Source organism: Pollicipes pollicipes, unplaced genomic scaffold (genome assembly GCF_011947565.3).
Source record: "Pollicipes pollicipes isolate AB1234 unplaced genomic scaffold, Ppol_2.1 Scaffold_6138;HRSCAF=7277_pilon_pilon_pilon, whole genome shotgun sequence".
Classification (NCBI taxonomy): Eukaryota; Metazoa; Arthropoda; class Thecostraca; order Pollicipedomorpha; family Pollicipedidae; genus Pollicipes; species Pollicipes pollicipes.
The window spans coordinates 21659241-21682808 of record NW_023596818.1 but is presented as its reverse complement, the minus strand read 5'-3'; the positions used below and the strand labels follow the sequence as shown (position 1 = coordinate 21682808).

Genomic DNA, 23568 nt, shown 5'->3' with positions numbered 1-23568 from the left:
TGCCGAAGCCAAAGCCAAAGCCGATTGCTGGTTTGCGCTGTGCAGGCTGCTCCGAATGTTCTAAGTCGTTGGATAAGAGGGCCGTGTTGACGATGTGTCTCCTCTAGGCTGCAGGCCGGGGAGGGTCAGATTTCTTCATCTCTGATCCTTAGATCTTCAAGTCACGGTCTCGCTTGGTGCACAAAGACCGGTGGAGCGGTCTTCGTTGGTGCTCGTGCCTCCATGCCCCATTTCACGTCTCTACATGCTAACAAAATGCCTCGTCTTTGGCAGGATGATCAAAGTGGGCAACCAGACCAACTCGCAAGACCCCCAGGCTGTCAACTCGCGGGTGTTTGTCGGCAACCTCAACACCTTCCAGGCGACCAAGACTGATGTGGAGCGGCTCTTCCAGCGCTATGGACGCATTGCTGGTGAGCTGAAGCCCTGGGCCTGCGAACCGCGTGATCGGCAGTTTATGCACCTGCGATGCTGAGATTCCCCCTGGACCTGCGAGCCGCGTGATCGGCAGTGTATTGCACCTGCGATGCTGAGATTCCCCCCGGACCTGCGAGCCGCGTGATCGGCAGTATATGCTGAGATTAGCGCACAGACCTCGTCCAGTGTAGGCGTATTGTACTGCGGAGGTTCTATAATGTACTCTTGGGTGCTTAAGTATGCTGCGGTCTTGCAAAATGAGTTGGGAGACGAACAGTACAAGTTTCAAAACTCACCCAAAAATACTCCAACCAACGGGCTTTTCCCAGATTGCCTTACTTTCTTTTGAAAACTGCAGTGAAGAAGCCCAAGTTGAGGAGCAGACAAGCCTCCAACTGGATAGGAATCTACACTCCTGTGATACTTACCCTGTCATAACTCTGTCATAACTGTCTGTGTGTGGGGATGTGACACTACTGACCGCACAGCGGTTGAACGAGCCAGCAGATAACCAATGCTCGGCCTAGACCTTTTAACTATGATAACCTATGATGGGCTTAATCGGGACGTGTTCAGTTTTTGAAGCCTACGCAATTTATATAATGACCTACGAAGGCCTCGTACAATTTAACACGCGCTCGGGGGCCAAATCGATCCCAGAAAGTTTTCCCAAAATGATTTCCGAAAGCACGGGAATCATGAAAAACTTCACCAAACTGTGAGGAATTAAAAAGCGGATCTTTTCATGTAAACCATTAGATGTACATTGTAAGGTCACTGACCTATGGCAGGTCAATGTCAGGCCGCGCCTGTCAGTGAAGGGTATTTCCAGGGAATTGCTCAATGTGATGCAACAATAGAGTGCTAGATAAAGCTGTGCATATTTGATTGTTTCTTAAGAAATTAACCAATTAAATTAAAAATTACAACTAACTACATTGACCTAGGGTCAAGTACAAGGATATGCTGAGGTGAAAACTAACGCGCTGTTTTTACTTGAGAGCCTGATTAATGGGGTAGCTTTTGGCGTTCATTTGCCATTTTTATGACAGGGACCGCAACAGACAGGTTCCATGACCCTTTTTAGGTCAGAGTAGGCCACCGACCTGAAATGATCAATGCCACCCTTTTGTTATTTTGAACATGCCGCCTAACGTAATCCCTGATGCTTATGCAGATGGAAAAATAGGAGCAACCTCGTAGTCATTTGGTTACATTGGCCTTCTAAAGTTAGAACAAGGTCACTGAACTTAATTGAACATCAATTAACGTTTGCTTAGAACAGGTATCTCGTTTCATGGCGGTTAGATGAGGAGGATTGGGTGCACTTGAGATGTTGATCTAGAGTTTGACATTGTCTGACCTTATTTGGCCACAGGTCATAACCTAGGAGCCTCAAATTCTTACACAAGTGAGTTCACCAACGGGCCAACGCACTCTAGAATTTGGTGTGTCTAACTATCTCAGTTTTTGAGACCTCAGGGGGTTAAATCGACCCCCACCCGAGCAAAGGGTATTTAATCGGCCAACCGGGCGTGTATACGTCGCGAGGAGGAACGCTGAAATGGGTAACAAAAATTGGTTACCACCGCCTAATCGTGGTCAGTAGAAAATACTGCTATCACAGAAGCCAGCATGGCTGGCGGCAGTCAATTCTGGCATAAAACTGTAACAGCAGATGTACTGGCATCATTAAGTTATGAGTAAGTATTAACAGTTTCTGGTTAACATAACACCTGCCACTCACCTCCACTGGGCTTTCCTTAGGTGTAGCAACAATAGCGATAGGGGTAATGCCCACCCAACTTCTGTGGTAGCGTAACGTCAATGCTGTTAAGGGACATGCGCTGTGAATATGTGGCTTTCCAAGAGCGCTGGGCGCGCCCACTGTCCAGGATGATCCTGCGATGCTGGAGTCCGCGGAATGCGATGGGGGAGGACTGTAACAGAGCACTGGGCGCGCCCGCTGTCCAGGGTGATCCTGCGATGCTGGAGTCCGCAGAATGCGACGGGGGAGGACTGTAACAGAGCGTTACATTGTTCGATGCCAATAACATCGGTGACGCATGTGGAAAGTTCCTTTCGGTGATCGATCCTGATGCAACGATGCTTCGGCAGCCCCGGGGAGGAGACCACGGCATTTTATCTTAACGCAAGCGCTTCCTGTCCCCGAGCTGTTTGTGTGGAAAGCTTTCCAATGCGCAACCGATAACTTGTTTACGAGTACAGCGCGCAACGGCAATGTCCGCCACGCAGAGCGTGCTTGCGAAGCTATCGACAGCCTCATCAGGTATGCTGACCAGAGACGGACCACCTTGAATGGTTCCAGTGGTGTGTACCAATTCCGTAAGTGCAATAATTGGCGATAATAGACTCACGCGTGATGGTTACCGTACAGCTTTATCAGTAATGCGTAGCCGAGAGTTTGTTTCCTTTAAATGTCATTTTGTGTGCTTTTGAAAGAAAATTGCTTTTAAACAGTCTTTCGACAAGTGCAGGGAAAAGGCTTTTCAGCTCTTTGGCTTTGTGTATGATAAATTGAAGTAAACTTGCGTTGTTCGTACCCAATGACAAAACCATTTCAGAAGCCTCATTCACATTTCGAGCAATTCATTGTGCACTCGCAAGGAGCGCGATCGACAACGCCTGTGAGCCGAGCATAAACGCCAGCGGATAGTGCTGACACTGGGTTTGATGCAAGCTCTCTTTCCCGGTTTGGTCTGTATGTCGCCAGCCTTGAGGCAGGCAACATTTGGTCTCGCTAGTGTAAATGTTGAGATTCGGCGCCGACCACAACAACTGGCGGGGAGCGAACACTGCCGCCAAATCAGAAACTTGGTCTTTTCTGGTTCTGCACTGTCCAACTGCATTCAGCGTCGCTTCTCGAATCCTGACGTTGCTACAAAGACTATCATCAAGTCACGTCACCTTAATCCTCTTTTTTAACCCGACCATTTTGAACTGTTCTGTGTAAACGACCAGCACGACCTGGTCGACGTCGTGTGGGACTGGGCGTGCAGTCTGACTCTCCAGACCCGCCCGGCGCACGCTGTGAGCACATCCCGCGACGCAGTTACAAGCCAGTGACGTTTCGTGACGTCATCGACTCGCCGTCCTGGCAGACGCGGGATCGGACGTCACTGGTGATGGCTGGAGGACGTTGAGGGGTGCGACTTAGCAGGTTAAGCGGTGGTGCGCAGTACATACGTTCGTCATAAGCTATGTGATGGTCTGCTTACACGGGCGTTTTTGACGCGACTTAGACGCGTTTACATATCCGCAGGCTATGAAGTGCTCAGCCGACTCCCGTCATGCGTTTGCTGAATGGGCTATACTTTGCGACAGTTATGGTTCCGCTACACAAAGAGTGTGATCACTCTGGGCATTGCTTCAGAGCAGAGGAGCCCGAAAAGATTTTGGTTTTACGTTTAAATGCCCAGTGAGCAGCCCATTTCGTCACATTTGTAAATGATTGGTTGCGGCTTATCCGTTACGGCTTTTTTGTATGCCTGAATATCAAAATTCATTTAGGCAGACATTTGAATCTGAGCATACTTTAGGTCTGACATCCGTTGCGGCGACCGAGCTGTCTTGGATCTCACTTTGAGCACACGTGGCTTACTTTGGTTTTGTTTTGGACGGCACTTGCGGTTGAGTTGCGTCCGAGACGCTGGACGAGCCGTGTGACCACGCCATGGGGATGCTTTGCGATGCCGGAGCTTAGTTTGCATTCTGACAATCATTAAGAAGGAATGTATTGCATCGGAATATTCCCTCCACAGTGCATTAATGCACTCGGCTGTTATTGACCCGATACGCGCCAGCTAAATTTGCGTAAATAATTACTGATGACATTTTTACGACCTGCACGCTCTCCCACTCACCATTAAATGCTCTGTTTCCCGAGATATTGATATCCGATCGAGATAGGACGTCATCGTGGCGACGCTATGCATAATGCCTTTGACACACGTAACGACAGCACATGAGCATGGCTAGAGCACATCCGCTCAGAACAAATTCCAATAACAAATGATGTCACTGCCCTTATCAAGCCGGCCTAACCTCTGTGTTGTATGTTTTATTGGAATCAAACCTAATGGGGTCTCCCTCCCCCCCCCTTAACATCTGCGCCTCGGGACTCGCGGCGGTGTTGGTTTCCCTGGCATTAAAACCGTCTAAAGACCCCTGAACACCAACGAAAGTCTTAAAGCAGCGAAATTGCATCACATGACCGTTTAATATGCAAAAATTTCGACCTCATAACAGCAAGGCTCTGGAATACACCGGTATCGACGTCGTCTATACAATGGCGGGACATTGCTGCCAGCTGACGCATCAAGGTCAGAGAGCGTCAAAAGATACCGGTTAGCGCTGATTGCTCGATGAGGCGCGAAACACGGTGTTTGCATTCTATATATAAAGATGACGGTCGCATATGAACTATGAAGGTGACGTCTGACATCATCGGCACACGCTTGCTGAGTACGCTTAGGCATTTGTGTGATGTATCTTGGTCAAATTCGAGTGAAGACATCTCGTGTTTCAGCGCCAGGCGCCAGATCCTGCGATGCTCCGGAGACAGAGCCCCAGTATATTTTGACACGATAGCGTACACCACTCTCAGCGTCTAATGTCCATCTGCTCCATCAGATAATGCATACCGGTGTTGGTATTCCCCATGCCCTCCCCACACCCGACCTTCTCCCTCAGGGAATGTTTTGTCCATTACTCCTATCCACTTAAAGATCCATGTTAAAAGTAAAAAAACAAACAGTTGGAAGCGCAGTATGATCCGTCGTCAAAGCGCTTCTGATTGCGTCTTTTCATCCGGAGGCAATCGGGGCTGTAAGTTAGTTCATTATGCCGTTGTGGTAATGCCTTGTGGAAGTGATATTCCAATGCCATTAATTCATTTCACGTTATCAAGGTGCCAGATTGCACCGAGAGTTCAGAGCTGTGACGCAGCTCTCTTTCTTCCACTTTTGCTCAGAAGCGTAACGTTCGGTGGTTGGTGCAGTTATGTTCAGCGTTACACACCACTGGGTCTCAGAGCTTTTTCGATTACGGACACATTAATATCCGGAACACTTCGCGAATGTAATAGGTTCTGATGCAAACGCTAATTGCAACTCAGCCTCTGATATATAAGAAAGGGCGACGTGGCTTCTTTGCTTGACTTGACTTGTGGACCAAAGCTGCAAAAGCTACACAGCTTAATGCTTGAAGCATGTTGCGCCTGCACGTGATGAATATCATGTAGATCAAAACTCTCGTAAATTTGCAGGTTTGCAACATCTCTTCCCGCAATGTTTATTACAGTGCCCTATACACGTATTCTAGCCCGTGCATGGCAATAAAGCCCGAAGTTAATCTGAAGGTTACATATTGCAATTACCTTACAGGCTTTTACGACCTTTTCGAAGAGTCCCCAATCTCGAAGTCCGGTTGGGGCCATCATTGCCCTTCTAATGCCTCCGATGGTCCGCCACACCCAAATTCAGCCAGCCATGACGTCATGTGATTTTCGGAATTGACGGTACAAAGCCCTGCCCAGCAGCCTCGTCTCGACTGCCACGCTACGGTGCTAAAGCCCTGCCCAGCAGCCTCGTCTCGACTGCCACGCTACGGTGCTAAAGCCCTGCCCAGCAGCCTCGTCTCGACTGCCACGCTACGGTGCTAAAGCCCTGCCCAGCAGCCTCGTCTCGACTGCCACGCTACGGTGCTAAAGCCCTGCCCAGCAGCCTCGTCTCGACTGCCACGCTACGGCGCTAAAGCCCTGCCCAGCAGCCTCGTCTCGACTGCCACGCTACGGTGCTAAAGCCCTGCCCAGCAGCCTCGTCTCGACTGCCACGCTACGGTGCTAAAGCCCTGCCCAGCAGCCTCGTCTCGACTGCCACGCTACGGTGCTAAAGCCCTGCCCAGCAGCCTCGTCTCGCCTGCCACGCTACGGCGCTAAAGCCCTGCCCAGCAGCCTCGTCTCGACTGCCACGCTACGGTACAAAGCCCTGCCCAGCAGCCTCGTCTCGCCTGCCACGCTACGGCGCTAAAGCCCTGCCCAGCAGCCTCGTCTCGACTGCCACGCTACGGTACAAAGCCCTGCCCAGCAGCCTCGTCTCGACTGCCACGCTATGGTGCTAAAGCCCTGCCCAGCAACCTCGTCTCGACTGCCACGCTACGGTGCTAAAGCCCTGCCCAGCAGCCTCGTCTCGCCTGCCACGCTATGGTGCTAAAGCCCTGCCCAGCAGCCTCGTCTCGCCTGCCACGCTATGGTGCTAAAGCCCTGCCCAGCAGCCTCGTCTCGACTGCCACGCTATGGTGCTAAAGCCCTGCCCAGCAGCCTCGTCTCGACTGCCACGCTACGGTGCTCCGCAGGGCGGCCGTTCCGCACAGTAGATGGTAACTGTCGTGCCGGCCTTTAACTAAGCACGATGCGACGATAGCAGAGGGTCGGGGTGTCGGTCGGTCCTCGTCGCCCCACCCGTCTGCCATCGGACGGCTCTGATGCGGCTGGAGGGCGACGTCACACCTCTGCGAAGAAAGGCACCGCTGCCGCAGCTGGCCTCCAGCGGGCTCTTTCAGGTGTGAACGGAGTTGTCTGAGGGCCGCTATTTGTTTCAGCGTTTCGAACGTAGGGTTTCTCCGTGATTTCTCTATCCAGCTCGATAAGTACCTTGTCCAGCAATAACTTAACGTAATGATTGTATGGTCCATGCAGTAAGTGGAATCTTGTGTTGAACGCGCTATAAATGCAATTCAGTAAATGGAGCCCTTCTTTGGTTTGGTTTTTCACTTACAGTGTCCGTGTTACGCTGCGCGGATTCCCGCTTCAGGTGATTCCGCCGCATCGTGACATGTGCGTTTCATAGATGAACTAACGCCCTACAATTGGATGCATTGTTTTACATGCATTTAGAGTTGGTTAACATATTTCAAGATGTTTTGTGAGGCATAAAATAACACAAGCATTGCACAGTTACGAAGATTTTGTTCAGCTTTTGTTTGACAGACTGTTTTTGCGATTGTGGGAGATCCCCCAATTATATGCAAACAAGCTGACAGTAAACAAGTAGAGGGATCCACGGGTTGAGTGAACCCATGGGTATCCATATGAAATGGCTCAAGAGCTGGGATAGGTAAATATTTTGGGAAAGTTATGGTTATGGTGATTGGTGTGGGTAAAGCATTTGCGAAATGTCGGGCAGATGCGTCAACAAATGCAGCACAATGTTGCTGCCTGCGTTTTATTTAATCATAACTAGCTCCATTCACATCCCCTGTGTAATTATCAACGCATACATGTAAGCTTTCCCTTAAATCTCCCATGCATATATATATATATATATATATATATATATATATATATATATATATATATATATATATATATATATATGTGTGTGTGTGTGTGTGTGTGTGTGTGTGTGTGGGTGTGTGTGTGTGTGTGTGTGTGTGTGCGTTGTGTGTGTGTGTGTGTGTGTGGTGTTGTGTGTTGGTGTGTGTGTGTGTGTGTGTGTGTGTGTGGTGTGTTGTGTGTGTGTAGTGTGTGTGTGGTGTGTGTGTGTGTGTGTGTGTGTGTGTGTGTGTGTTGTGTGTGTGTGTGTGTGTGTGGTGTGTGTGTGTGTGGTGTGTGGTGTGGGTGTGTGTGGTGGTGTGTGTGGTGTGTGTGTGTGTGTGTGTGTGTGTGTGTGTGTGGTGTGTGTGGTGTGTGTGTGTGTGTGGTGTGGTGTGTGTGTGTGTGTGAGTGTGTGTGTGTGTGTGTGTGTGTGTGTGTGTGTGTGTGTGTGGTGTGTGTGTTGTGTTGTGTGTGTGTGTGGTGTGTGTGTGTGTGTGTGTGTGTGTGTGTGGGTGTGTGTGTGTGTGTGTGTGTGGGTGTGTGTGTGTGGGTGTGTGTGGTGTGTGGTGGTGTTGTGTGTGTGTTGTGTGTGTGTGTGTGTGTGCTAAGTGGTGGAAAGAATGCCAACGCGCTGGTAACGAGCATGTACAACTGATTAGAAATGGGTAGCGTGTGAACACGGGTACAGCCTTATGGGTAGCGGTGGATTGGGAAAAAATATCTTACCCATGAAGGGTAGTACACACAAGTGAAAAAGATAAGGCTGGATCTGGTCCCACCTGTGTGACTGCGTTTGTCCACTCGTTTTAGTCATTCACTTACTGCATCTGAACTGTTTTACTTGTCGTTTTGTTAACTTGCTTTCCAAAAATCTGTTACCAATTGTGGCAGTTCACTAACATGATCTGACCTCCAAAGGCACCTTTTAGGTCCAAATGTGGTTTTGCCATAAAAATGTGGCTTTAGGATGAATACTTTTGTCCTGGCATGATACTGTGGTTCCGCGATACATGGTAAGAGAGGCATGAAGTTTTGAACACGGTACTTGCCACCGAGTCTAAATGCGTATCGGGCAAGAGTTTTGTCAATATTACAGGTTTCTGCCTACTTAGCGACGTAATTAAAACAAACATTAGGCACGTCAATAAAGCATTCCAATGTTGTTTCTTCTTGGACGAAGTGAAAGTTATATTCCAAATACACTCCAAAGCGGCATTCTTGCTCCGCAATACGTGAGTACCCCACAAATGCAAATCGTGATTGTCTTTCTACATAATCTGAGCTTTTGTGCCAGCAAATTGTTACATGGTGTGGCTCCGACATCTCAACGAAACTTAATGATGCGATGTTCATGAGAACGAGCGCGACGGCGACGTACATGAATACGGTGCTCGCCATCAGTCTACAGCGTTTGTGCGGTAGCACTGAAATGAATGGGTTTCGCGAGCACAGCTTTTTACGTCGACAAAACGTTTTCCAATGTATCGTGTACTTAACTACATGATAAAAAAAACGAAGCCATCAAACATAAAGGACTTGAGTATTGCTAGAGTGAAAAGAAAATTGCAATTCGGAAGAGCGGTAGTTTTATTCTGCAAGTGGCAAGCAAGGAAAATGTGTCGCTATTGGTTTTTTCTACAGCTTATTTGCGGTAACACAATGACAGGAAATGCTACCGTATCGCTGGCGGAAATGCTTTCAGGGTTCCACGGAATTCATGATCAGAATATAATATTGTAGAAATACTGCAACAAGCACAAACAACTGGCAAAAAAGAAGATACCGTCCGAATATGGAAATACCTGAACTTTCTGCCTGCGCAGCCTGTTTGCCCTTCTCTGTGTCCATTCTTTCTAAGCGGTTACGATCCTGAAGCGAGTGCCTATGCTATTCTCTCACTTAACAGCATCACAGCAAGCAACTGACTGGGACTGGCGCCTGATTATGGTGTTCTTTTTCCAGGGATCTCCATGCACAAAGGTTTCGCGTTTATCCAGTTTACAAACCCATTCGACGCCCGCTCGGCTTGTATGGGGGAAGACGCCAGAAGTATATTCGGACAGGTTCTAGGTAAGTGGTTAGTCTTTCTTTCCCCGTAGCACTATTCGTTGACATTCGGCGACAGAATCGACGATTCTGTTAAGGGCCTTGTCATTCTGGTGTCTTTGTTGCCTCGCTTTCCTCCTCATATAGAACCGCTTCAGATGTCGTATGCTCCTTTATATTTTGGGCCTTATTAAAAATGTTAGGTTTCATTACACGGATGATGTGTAAGTTTGCAGCCCGTTTTCTGCTGCTAGATTCATAAACGCGGCGCTGCAAAGCATCTTGCCGCTGTTGAGATATGCCGCGCAGTTCGCTGTTTCCACACCAGAGACTCTAAACGGCCGCCGCGCCGGCCCAGAAGGCCAACAAATCATCCGGATACCGCCGCCCAGCCCCATAAACAAACCCCACTTCTGCGACGTCTGAGTCGGTCAGCCTGTGGCGCGGTATATAACCGTCTGGTCACCGCGGCCGGGGTTGTGTCCTCAGAAGCTTGTCGACTCGTAACCACCGGCCATTAGCGTCTGTTTGTCATGGTCGACACCATGAACTTTCGCCAGGATCATCCAGCCTGCGCATCTCTTGGGACATGCGCATGTCTCCGAGGGTACTTGGTTCATTCAATGCGCCAGAATGAGCCCAGATTACAGCTCCTGTTGCGCAATGAGTTCACCCGCCGCGAATGTCGTACAGGGATTTAGCACGGAAAGAAGAATGTTGATGCATTGATAATAATGTTTTTTAACTACATTATATGTATATCTTAGGAAACATGGTCTCCGACCGATTCTCAACATTCAGACCGTCCGATTCTCAACACCCCTCTTACAATGCCTGGCGTAACATTATGCACGATGCCTAGATTATCGAGGGCCACCTTAAGAAAAAGCGCATCCTTAGTCAATTTGGCGAGTAAGCCCCGGCCCTCATGACCAATCCTGTCCAGCGCTGGATCTGCACCCACACTGTTTGGCTCTGAATAGGTGTGTTAAAGCACACAATCCTGAGCGGTGCTCCCGCCGCAGATGTCAACATGGTGGCAGAGCCAAAGCCGACACAGACAGGCAGGAAACGGCAACAACAGCAGAATAAGCACCAGCAGCAACAGCAACAGCAGCAACAACAACAGAACGTCATCCAGGCGGCTAACGACTGGTGAGTGTTTGCTCCGGGACGCTGGCAGCCCGGTCGCGACATCCATCGTGCTGACTTCCTTTTTTGGCGGGGAAGAAGCTGTTTTCCGGTGCTATGCAGTTCACAGCTGATGTGGCTTTCATGGTGGTCCACAGACCTGTCCATAACCCTCAGACTGAGGAAGCAACGAAAGCTCTTTTCGTGAAAAAACGTACCGCTGCAATGAGTTGCGGGGGGGGGGGGGTTAGGAGAGGGCTGGGGGCAAACATGAGGGTCGATAAAGGTCTCATGCAAATGGTAAAGCTAAGAGTCGCCTGGGTCGACCCGAGCACATATCACGCGGCCATAGCCATAACCGTGTTCATGAAAGCTGCATGTAAATGGAGTTTGCAATACCCTGCCTCCACAATTTACTGTGAACTGCTAATTGACGAGAGGCATGTTCTGGATTAATCTAATTAGCCATCAGTACTTTTCCACACACTGCATGCCACGCATCAGAACATATTGGATCGCCTCTATGTATTGGGTCGTCTTTATCGCAACGTTTCTGAAGAAAACCGCGCAAATTGTATGCTATCAATGCTAAGTATCAGTATCCTCGATATTAATCACAATTTGTTACATTGATTTTTACATGTTGACTACATACGTTTGAAACCGTAAAACTTATCTCAAAGCGGGTCATTCAATACTTAATGCTCTGAGTACCAACACTCATATATCTGATAATATGATATATATTATTTATAAAAGTGGTATTAGATAGTTAAACCAATACCATCCATGCATCCGAAAACGATCCCCTACCTGGATGCTGCTTTGGGCTGCAGCATTTATTCAATTTACCACTGGCTCGGCCTGATGATGTCTCGTCTGTAATGCCTGCCTGACTGGTGCTTAAGTGTCGGCGCCCATCAAAGACACTGCTCAGGTCGCAGGCACCGCGGCGCTCTGAAGTCGTAGCCGCCTCCATTCCCAGGCCAGCTGCCAACGCCGTCGCGCCGAACGACGTGACATCGAGGCGGATGATCACCGCCCACGGCTGCCCTCTGCGGGGCTGCGACACCGCGACAGACATGGTCATGCCGGAGCGACCGTCCGGCCCTCACTTCGCGCCACCTCGCTCAACTTGGCGCCATTTCGGAGGCGCGGTCACGCGGCCGCCGCACGCCGCAATTTCGGCCGCCGCCGCCTCGTAAATACCTTCCCCAAATATTTACCGAATTTACGGCAGTGGGCGCCACTCATTGCATCGAAGACGAGTGGGGCAGGCGGGAGCGTCCGGCCAGCTGGGACCTGATCCGACGGTCTGGGCCCGGCCGGAAATGGGTGGCGCCGCCACCGGACGTGCCGGCGGCGATCGCCCAGGGCGGGCCGGCGCGGTCAGTGGCGCGGGGGCCGGCAGTCACGGACCGCGATCCTGGGGACCGGCAGCCACGGACCGCGACCCTGGGGACCGGCAGCCACGGACCGCGACCCTGGGGACCGGCAGCCACGGACCGCGATCCTGGGAACCGGCAGCCACGGACCGCGATCCCGGGGACCGGCAGCCACGGACCGCGATCCTGGGGACCGGCAGCCACGGGCCGCGACCCTGGGAAACGGCAGCTACGGACCGCGACCCTGGGGACCGGCAGTCACGGACCGCGATCTTGGGGACCGGCAGCCACGGACTGCGATCCTGGGGACCGGCGGCCACGGACCGCTACCCTGGGGACCGGCAGCCACGGACCGCGATCCTGGGAACCGGCAGTCACGGACCGCTACCCTGGGGACCGGCAGTCACGGACCGCGACCCTGGGGACCAGCAGCGACCTCTCCTCATGCAGCCGCGCGGCGGAGTGTTAGCTGCCGCTGGTCTGGGACTGGCTGCGGTGCCGAGCTGCCGCGCCAGGCCGAGCACGTCATGCCATCTGCAGCGACGTGGCGTTGTAGGGCTGTAGCAAATGATGTAGCTGGGTCTGTGGGTCCGGTCGGCCTTCCGTCGCTGGGTGCTGTGGGTCGAGACGGTGCCGTCTAGCCGGCGCCCGACGGAACAGGCTCGGGTGTCCCGTGCCTCACCGCTCGAGGGGCCCGCGAGTCATCGGTCGGGCGAGCCGTCCGTGGCCGGCAGTGCCTTCTTTGAGGTGCCAAAGAGCAGCCCTGACCAGTCGCTGAGACAAAATGTGAAGGCTGTCCTGCTTTTCCATCGCGACCCACTTTGAGCCCATTTCTCTGGACCATGAAGGGTTGCAGGTGTTTCTATATGGTACGACGTTGTGGTTACTTGACACAAAATTGAAGTGAAGCCTAAAATTGTTTGCTCGATTTAGCACCCTTTTCTCCATTTGTGTCAATATGTCACAAATTTCCTGTGAAGCTTTGAAATATTAGCCACATACCCACAAGCACAATTTGTCACAACAATTCATAAAACGCTGCTTTAAGCAACCTGTCCTGAAGACAAGGAAAAATCCAAAAGGAGTTTGAATCAATAAGTTTTTCGCTTTTTGCACATTTGACAAGTAGCAATGACTGCCGGATTTGCACTTCGCACACAGATGGGGCTACATTTTTTAACATTTCACTTTACGTGCCAGCTGACCTTTTGATCCAGCTGAGATAACAGGTGTCGTTTCAGTGGAATGAGCCTTTTCATGTCACGCTGAAATATGAATGAATGTACCTTGTAAAGTACAACCCGTGCTTTAGGAGGACTTCATAATGAGCACACTGTCCTGGGTCCGGGTGTCGGGGTGATATCGTGAAATCTCATGCAGCCATCTCCGTGTTTAGTTGCGGAGCTTTCAGTTTGACCATGCAGTTTTACCAAGTGCCGATGGCGCCGCCGAGAGACGAGACGCAGAGAGGCGTAGACCACCGACCGATTGATCAGGTCCCTGGAGCTCCCACCGACTTTGCCTTACCAGCGCGGGGTTGCGGTGCCTCCGACTGGAGCGGAGTTACTTCTCGATTTATTTGGCCTGTCAAGATCACAGGGGCCAGCCATTTAGAGACGAGCCTCAGGGGTCAGTGGCTGCTAGTTCGGTTGGAAAATCAGACAGCAGCACTCGATTTCTCGGCAGGATGTAGGCCTCGAGCCGACACGAGTTGTCCAGAACTAGACGTACATTGGTTAGTGTCATTCTTCTCCGGAAGTTGTGCGCGTTTTCGTCGAGAGACTCGCTTGGCGCGGATGCTGGACGTGCATCCGAGTAGAGATGATCCACAAAGCTATCCACAAAGCTCTTTCTCCATGTCAACGATATATGCAGACCACCAACTATGCGCTTATTATAATAAAATTATAGCCACGGTTACACGATTGCTGAAAAATCGCATTTGCCCCTCTAGGAATTTAATAAGGCTCTGTTTCTATCAGGCGTCAGTCTAATCATTGCTCCAGTCAGGTTATGCTTATCTGTTTTTTCAGTCTCAGACAGGTTATGCTACCAACTTTCCGAGCTTTGTCCAAGTTCTCCCGAGGCTGACCATCGTGAAAGATTGAAGATGTTGGAATCTGGTGACGAACACCATTCACTAATTATCCAGTACAGTGACTAGCGATACGTGTGCAAGCTTCGTCATGACAGGTATATTAAGGTCAGCTTTTGTCGTGATTACTTATTGGATTTTCCAAGCAGCCCTCTCAAAAATCTCTATTCATGATTGACATTCTATCGTTAGGAGAAAATACCGCTGCTCTTTCTGCACGAAGGGTGTCGAAATCATAATGTGCTCCATTAGTCTACTCGAGCAAGCATAAAACATCCTGTAGGCAGCGTTCGCTCCGTAATGTATTCGAGTGGGAGGTCACTGGTCTCCAAAGGGCATCACTAAGTGTTCGTCATGTGTCCTACTCTGCCCCGCGTGGGTTTTGTCTGAGCTGTTGACAGCCCTTGGCCGAGCTGGAGCCGGTTAGGCAGGACAACTAAGGAATGATATATAGCTGTCGTGAATGTACCTTGGCCAATAGCCAATTTCCAACAAGCGATGTAATTTATATGTCAGTGATAACTTTGTTTCGTACGCCTTCAGAGGTCTGGCTATTTACGTTGATTATTTATCGAGATATATCGGGCTGGATATGCCCTCTCAATTTAAAGTTGTGACGAAATTTATAACGGTTCTGCCTATATTTGCCGGGACGGGTCAAGTGCCAACGGAGCATGAACATCATCCTTAAAAGCGGAATACATACGGATCACTGACACATCGAAATTTACGAACATTTTCTTAAGCAGTCCCAGCTTTAGCATTAGCCCGCCTGTAGCGTAAATGACGAGACGGTTGGCAAATTACGCCCGCGAACAAAGCGCGCACAATCGCTCCACTCTGCCGAGCTCCACATGGAGAGAGCTGCACACGCGTCACACATATTAAGTTCCGTTTCTCGGACATCAGCTTAAGGCGCCATCTGCTCAACTCAAGCCCCGTGAAATATCTCAGGCGTCCAGAAAATACTCAGCGCCTCATAGCCGCTTTCTGACCTCCATTCGGCGTTAACGACGCGGAAAATGGTTCCGCCCAAACGCGGCGGTAAATGGACCTGTGCGACAGCACAGTTCTGCCGCACAGAGCGGCCGCTGGGCCCGCTGCCGCAGGCGAAATGGCTGCAGCTTTACGATTGCGCCGCTGCGTCCTCCGTCGTCACCGACGGCCGCCCATGGAGCTGTCGCCGGCGAATCTGACCGCCAGCCGGCGCCGCCGACGACTGTTCTGTGCCGGATGTTATTAGCATTCAGCATGCAAAAGTACGAGAAAACGGTCGTCGAGGATGGAATGCAATCTGCGGACGGGCCGTTCGGAGCTTTGGTGAGATAATTTGTATCTTGTGGCCGCGGTGGTGGCCGGGGCGGCCTAATCCCCGCCGCGGACGAGTCGCTGCGAACTGAGGCCCCGTTTGGGCGCAGGGTACCAGCATTCGTATCTGGCGTAAGCTGTCTTGCGCGCGACATGCCATTGGCTTATGGCTACCAGCATCCAAACACTTATAGTACTCTTCTTGACATAACCAATTCCCTAGCCATTGTCGTTCGGTTGCAGGCCATCGCCAGCGGTGTGCGAATACCTGCTGTGAATCCCTGTCACCGTGAATTGTTTGTCCATACCTATATCTAGTAGTGTGATTCAAAATAAGTGTTTTTCACCTAAGTGAAAATAAGTAAGTGTTTTTTGTTTTTTAAGTGTTTTTTCAATCACAAAATAAGTGTTTTTCACGTTAAGTCTGGGTGATTTCGAGGCTCTTTGCAATTTACTCTTGCCTACAGTACACATTCCATCAGAACCTCTGGCACTTCATGCAGTCATGTTTGTCATCAGCATGCAGCTGCCGGCGTATTGACTTCTCGCCTATCTCGAGCTGCCTGCACATTGGCCCACTTTTGTACTCATGTCGGCACAAATTAGATTGGGCTACAGGGAAAATAATCTTAACTTGTGCCTGTTTTTGAGTGGTCACATGTTCTTTGCACCACCTACATACACAGGAAAAATGGTGGTGAACCGGTCAAATTTGAGGTGAGGGTGTAGTGGTGCCAAGGGTGTAGTTTCCTATTTGGTTGCGGGAGCGGCCTTCAGTCCCCCAGCCTTGACAGGCCAGTGGGTCATAGCCGGGGAGGCCTGCTTTTGTGCTTTTTGGCTGGGAAGGGGTCGCCACTCTTTCATGTTTCGTCCCATGCCTAACTTTTTTAGTTTAACTACACTCCAGAACGTTGGCTCAGGGCCTTATGATTAGTTTTCTCCTCTTTTTCTCACAAATATCTCAACTCGAGGGTCACTAAAACATCTTTTGTTCCTCTTTCATTTCATCTGGTATGATAGCCGCACCAATTAATTACAATTTTTAGGGTTCTTTGAAAATTGCCCAATCTATATTGCGTGGAAATATGGTTGACCAGTGCATGCTAGATCGTGTCAAAATAAGGTCATTGGCGACATCTTATGAGCTTGGCAATACTTTGATAGCACACTTGGCTCTACTATGCCATGTGTGTCACCCCGTCGTGGCAATGAACTTAAACATACAAAAGGTCAAAAGAGGTCAAGTAAGACTTTGCTATCCTCATGCGAAATGATAGCAAGTCAATGATGTTATCACCAGCATTGAAAAGGTGAAAGATAGGGTGCCTCCATGCAATCGGAAGGAGTCACAAACAGGCCATGGAACATTGCACGCGCGCTCATGCGTGGCTAAGTATAGCAGGCCACCCTAGTTTCTCGTGACAAAAGCGGCCGAATGGTGTGCGTGTAAGTGATATTTGAGTACATTTAACTTCTAACCTAATCTGAAACCACTTCAACCTTTCCATCCTCTGACCACGACCAGGGGAAGAGTAAATGTTAGTCCTGCGAAATAAAATTACAGACGCAAAATAGACCTCTACGTTGCGTCGTTCCCGAAGCAAAATGCAAGCAATTATGATAAACACGCATTGTACGCTGTAACACATCCAAGCGTGTCCGGTGTTCGCTTATTAACACGAGCTCGGGTGGGGGTCAGTCTGATCCCCCAGAATGATTTTCCGGAATGGCTTCTGAATGGCGCGACGTAATCGCGCTAAGTCATTCAGCAATATAGAAAATGAATTAGTAGATCGTTTGGCAGCAACATTTTTGATGTACCTTGTACGTTCACCGAGCTACGGCAAGTCAGCGTAAGGCCTTGCATTCAGCGAAGGCAATTTCCAGGGAATCGTTCAATCTGATGCAACAAAGCAGAGTTACACGAGACCATATATCTCTGAGATACTTTTTTAGGCAACGCAATAATTGAATGAACAAAGTCCATTGACCTAAGATCAGCTTTAAAGGTTAGACCAAGGTCAAAGCCAATCTTCCTATTATTCTAGGGCTTGCTGTATGTGATAGTTTCTGGTGCTCATTTCGAATTCGTTGATAACAGGAACCGCATTATGCATCTTCCATGTACCCCTCAGATGTCAGAATGGGTTACTGCCCTAAAATGACTCAGGTCAACATTTGGTTTTTAGGAACATCTTGCCTAGCGTAGTCTTTGTCGCTTATTCAAATGCGAAACTCAAAGCAGTCCCGCATGACTTTGGTCACCATTACCTTCGAAAGGTCAAACGATGTCACTGGCCCCATGTGAGCGCCAGCGGTCTTTTTCTCGGAACAGGTGTCTTGGTTCGGGATGCGCTTTTGGCACAACTCTAGAGTTTGGTCTGGTTTGACCTAATTTATCCCGAAGTTCATGACCTAAGAACTTCAAACTTCAACCCAAGGGAGTTTATGTGCAGACCAGCACCCCCTGTGAATTTCGTGTCTCTGGCTTGTTTAGTTCATGCGATCTCAAGGGAATCTCATTCTCGATCTCAAATTGACCTCCCACCCGAGCGAAGGGCATTCAGCCGGGCACCAGGGCGCGTGTCAAGACTGCTGATCTACCGGTGAGCTTCCCTTCCTGCAGAACCCACTGCAGCTCCTCTTTGTTATCGTCTACAATACATGCGAAAGTCGCAATCACTGACAGATCATTCTCTGCAACATCATTAGAAACGTTTGCACACCGCTCAAATTTCTATAAAATGGATAGCCGTCGTTACTTCCCAATGATCGAATGCATTGAAAGATGTTATTGTGGGCCGCCGTAACTGGCGCACAGCGGCGGTGTCCTGGCCTGCAGGCCCTCAGCAGAGGCAGCCTCCGCCCGCGCCGGCCGACATGATGACGCTCACTGGGCGGACAGGGGCAAATACCAGCCAACTTCTGCTCTCGCCCTCGCTGCGGACGTGTCATGCCGCCGGCATGATTAAACGGAGCGGCCCGTTATGCCCGCTATGCCAAAAGTTGCAAGCTCCGCGACCGACCCCAGCGCTCGCCGCATGGCCTTTACGAATACGTCCTGACTGATGAAGCGAATTTGCGAAAATGAAAATGGTGCTGATGCCATGCCGGCGCATGGACGAAGTTGAAATGGGGATAACGCTTCGGGTTTCTCATCTTGGAAAATCACACTTTCTGACAAAGTTTCTAATTGATATGCATGTTTTCGGGATGAATGTGTCTGAGCCCTATGCATGGCCATTTGACGTGAAACTAATGGTGTTCGGGGCTTATCAAATACTTTATCTGAGTGCAAATTTTGTCTGAATGGGCGCATTCACAAGAATGCAGAAACAGACACGACGCCTTTCGCTGCACGTCGCATGATCTTCCAACGTCAAGTCAGGCGGGAGATGGCTGGAATGGGATGCACTCATGCTGTCGTGCACCTCATGCTGTCGTATACGTCATGCTCTCACACACCTCGTGCAGTCGTACACCTCATAATGTCGTACACCTCATGCTCTCGCACACCTCATACTGTCGTGCACTTCATGCAGTCGTACACCTCATGCTGTCGCACGCCTCATGCTGTCGTACACCTCATGCTCTCGCACACCTCATACTGTCGTACACGTCATGCTGTCGTGCGCGTCATGCTCTCACACACCTCGTGCTGTCGTGCACCTCATGCTGTCGTACACCTCATGCTGTCGCACACCTCATGCCGTCATATACCTCATGCTGTCGTACACGTCATGCTCTCACACACCTCGTGCTGTCGTACACCCCATGCTGTCGTACACCTCATGTTGTCGCACACCCTATGCTGCCGTACACCCCATGCTGACGTGCACGTCATGCTGTTGTACACTTTATGCTGTCATACAATTTACCACCCTGTTTGCGTAAGTTACCTAGGTTACGTAGTTACACCATGGTACAGATAACAGGTGCTTCCAGCTGGAACTCCCCCAATGTTTTTTTCGGTAATTTCGGGTTAATTTGTCTAATTCCGCTCAAACATCCTGTTCGCCGCGCTTCCAGAGACAAAAAAACTCGTGCTCTTTGTGACCTCACCTGCGCGGAAGATCAGCGCAGCATATGTGTGTACAATGCTGTTTTCCTTTTCAATAGCTTTCAACGTCTTTAGAGACCATGTCTTTATGCCCATTGTGCGAGGAACACGCTCCATTTGTGCTGCGTTGGGCGCTCAGTCTCTCCTCTTTTGTACACCAGCTTTTATGTGTACTTCCACTTCCGTCATTCTATTGTTGCATTTTTTATTTCCTTCGTTCATCCTCTCGCTGTCAGATGCATCACCACTGGATATTTCCCAGCCTTCTGCTATTCAGCATCTCCAACCCACTCGCCTGGGCCTCAGCCCCTTCTTAGCTACCATTCACCCATCATTTGTTACCATTTCCACTTGATGTCTCCATCTCTCGGCGCCTGTCTCTCTATCACTGCACCGGGTGGGCTGTCTCTCGCAGGAGCGTCCCCCACGACACCGCCTGCAGCGACAAGCCGGCCGTGTCGGCAGCTGTGACGACCGGTCGCGACTCCCGCCGCACCCGACCGTCGCCAGGCGCATTCTATTTTCACGAGGCGTCACTCGTCGCTTCCAGCTGTTTCTGTGCCAATGCTGAGTGGCCGCCAAGGATCAGGGCGTGCGCTGCCTGGTCCCAGCCCGCTTTGTCCGGCCGGTTAGCCGCCGCCGCCGCCGCCGCCGCCGCGTCGTTTATCACCGACAGCTAGCGTCATGCTGCCCGTCGGCGGGACGTCCGCGGTCACTGCCGGGCCCGGTAACGTCGGTGGTGTCCGACCGACGGCCGGGCGCCTGTCCTGGCCGCCGTCCGAGCGGCCTCCCGGCCGGACCGCCGGCTGTCCGGGCGTCTCCCGGCCGTGGTCGGTCTGCCTGTCCGCCCCAGCGGCCTCCCGGCCGGACCGCCGGCTGTCCGGGCGTCTCCCGGCCGTGGTCGGTCTGCCTGTCCGCCCCAGCGGCCTCCCGGCCGGACCGCCGGCTGTCCGGGCATCTCCCGGCCGTGGTCGGTCTGCCTCTGCCGCTCCAGCGGCCTCCCGGCCGGACCGCCGGCTGTCCGGGCATCTCCCGGCCGTGGTCGGTCTGCCTCTGCCGCTCCAGCGGCGTCCCGGCCGGTCCGCCGTCCGATCGTGCCGCCGGCCGCCGCCGTCCCCGGCGGCTGGCGCGCGCTTCGCCTCCCAGCGATGCCGCCACCAGCCGGGAGCACCATTAGCGATTAATCAGCCGCGGCGTTAGCAGCGCGGCGCGGCGTTCGTGGCGCGCCGTCCACTGCCGCGTGAGGCGAGGGTGACTAATTTTAGCGTGTGAGTCAGGCAGCACGCCGCTGGCACCTGTTCGGCCGGTGTTTACTCAGGGCACTCGGCAGCGCGGCGGCGGCAGCATCCGTTCTCCGAGTGGCAACCGTCTGTCCGGCGGCGACAGGCGGCGCTCAACAACGGCCGCGACGTTATTGGCGCGGCGACGCGCACCGCCGGCTGAACGCGCCGCCAAATGCGACGATTGGCGGCGCGGAGCGGCGAGACTTGTCTGCCTGTTCGGTAGCCACGTAAATGCGGTGACAATGTTGAAGTGTGACGTTTTGAAGAGATGGCGCAAGCTGATCGGTGGCATTTAAGCCAAAGCGTATTGTTTAATTCTACTCAATGTTCTCTCGGTTTAGAATAAATGGCAATAGCTTATGCTGGCACAAGACAAACGCTGTTGTCCAAAGCTGATAGGTCGAGGCTAGTGCAGCTCGAAGTCATTATGGAAGTGCTAGAGCTATTGGCTGGTTGAAGCTCTGCTGAATGCTTGACGGAGATGGTGGGCAATGCGTCACCGGGTCGATGGATGAATAATATAATGGTAAATTTGCATGGCCCATAAAGCAATTTTCCATTCAAATTTCAGTCCATAAATTGTTGCTTATCTCAGATCCTGGAAAGAGAGCGAGATGCACCATGACAAAAACTCATCCTGAGATTGAAGCATATTCAGTAATATATGTATACCGTCCCACCGAAACAACTTCAGCCACTACCGTCCTGACCATGCTGTAGGTCAGCCACACTCGTCCGTCTAGTCTCCAGTGACGTCTCCAGCAGTCGTCACCGACAGCCTAAAGCTGCGCAGCGACCCGTCCGACCCGGGCGGCCCCAGTGCGAGCACCGCACGCCGCACTGTCCGGGTGTCGCTGGCGGCGGAGTCCGCTTGGCGCGCGCGCGCCATTACCGGCGTCGCCAGCGATGCCGTCTCCAATCTGGCCGGCGGCAATCACTACGCCAATTAATTAGATCTGCCACCGCCGCAGAGGGAGCCGGCCGGCGGCGGCAAACACAGGCACGCTCTGTCGGTGGCCGGCGGACGGTGACGGCTGCGGCGGGGCGGCGGCGCACCCTCGCCGCCACGCCGAGCCCGCTCCGTCGGTCCGCTCTGGCGGTGACGGCTGCCGGCCGCCGCGCGCCCGGTTCGCCGGGGCGATTCAGGCCCTGCCAGCCAGGACCGGCCACGGCGTTGACGCCCGGCTGGGCTATAGCGGTAACTGATAGCGATTTCCTTTGGGATGAGATTTGGCGATTTGTTTTCTTTCGTGGGTCGGGTCTCGTGACGTGTCCGCTCCTCAGGTACAGACAATTTGCTTTCGGAAGAGGAAGCTTCTGGCAACAACTCACCCACCTCGGAAAGCATGCGTCTGCTGACTGTTTAACATCTGGTCAAGTTCGAGCTAGTGTCGTGTCATCCCTCTGAACGTTGTCAAATGTATAGATACATACCCTCTTTGCCTAACATATTTATAAAGATTTAATCCATACCTTTCAAACAGATGAATTTCTGGAATCGGAGGCTACGCTTGCCGCAGTTTCTAGTGTGAGTCGCGGCATCAACCATCCGATCGCGCGTTTGCAGGTCAGCGACGGAATTTGGTGATGAAAGTTAAACGCGCCGCAATTTAACTACCACATACGAAATACGGCATGAGAGATGCAGCTTTGCCTGCCCTGATGCATTCTGACCTACGTTCACCGGGAACGAGTACTGTGATGAACCGCGCGATAGTCAGCGTCTGCCAGACGTAACCATTTCGGTTCGCCGCGCGGACGGCCTGCGATGGGCTGGTCCCGGGGGAGGCGCTGCTGCCCGCCGCCTCGTGAAGGGTTGGTCTCGCGGGTCGTCCTGGGAGGGAGTCCCTTCCGCCGCCCGTCGGCGGCTGGCCCCGCGGGCCCGCCCCAGTCGATGAGGGTCCCATGGGAGGTCGGATGAGGTCAGGCTGGCGGCGAGACGAAGGCGACGCGGCTCGCAGCAGATGACGGGTCGATGTGCGCCCACCAGGAAAGCGTCCGTCGGGGGACGGGAGAGCCGACCGTGGCATTCTGTACGGTCAGCCGTGACCTGTGGGCGCCACTCCCCGGAGATCCCCGCAGTTGAACTGCTGCTGCTGAACGGCGCCGTTGCTCTTTCCATGCAGGGCGCATGACGCGCCGAACGAATTGAAAGATCGCTTCGTGCTATGGCCTTTGACCTGAAATGGTGAGTGGAACGACGCCACGCTATTCGCGTGCCAGCAGGGACTCGCGGAACCCTCCGTGCCGCACAATGATGATCAGCGGCGTTTGTGAAGTAGATATGTACTCAAACCGACTGCACAAAACTGTGCATTTACGGCAGATGGGGTCATTCGGTACTTACGTCCCGCGTCTTGTAACACACATACGTCCTGCGTCTTGTATTACACATGCGCCCCGTGCCTCGTAACACACATACGTCCTGTGTCCTGTAGCGCACACACGTCCTGCGTCTTGTAGTACACATGCCTCCTGCGTTTCAAACGGTAGGCAGCACACCTGCC

General features: G+C 51.8%; 1 protein-coding gene across 1 annotated transcript in view; it reads left to right on the top strand.

Annotated features, from left to right (window-relative positions):
* The window catches only part of LOC119105453 (heterogeneous nuclear ribonucleoprotein C), an 85049-nt gene that overhangs the window by 23386 nt on the left and 38095 nt on the right, over positions 1-23568 (top strand). The window contains exons 2-4 of the mRNA XM_037228917.1: positions 274-413; positions 9716-9823; positions 10825-10954. Of these exons, the coding sequence (XP_037084812.1) occupies positions 275-413; positions 9716-9823; positions 10825-10954 (377 nt within the window). The 5' untranslated portion in view covers position 274. The remainder of the gene's footprint in view (positions 1-273; positions 414-9715; positions 9824-10824; positions 10955-23568) is intronic.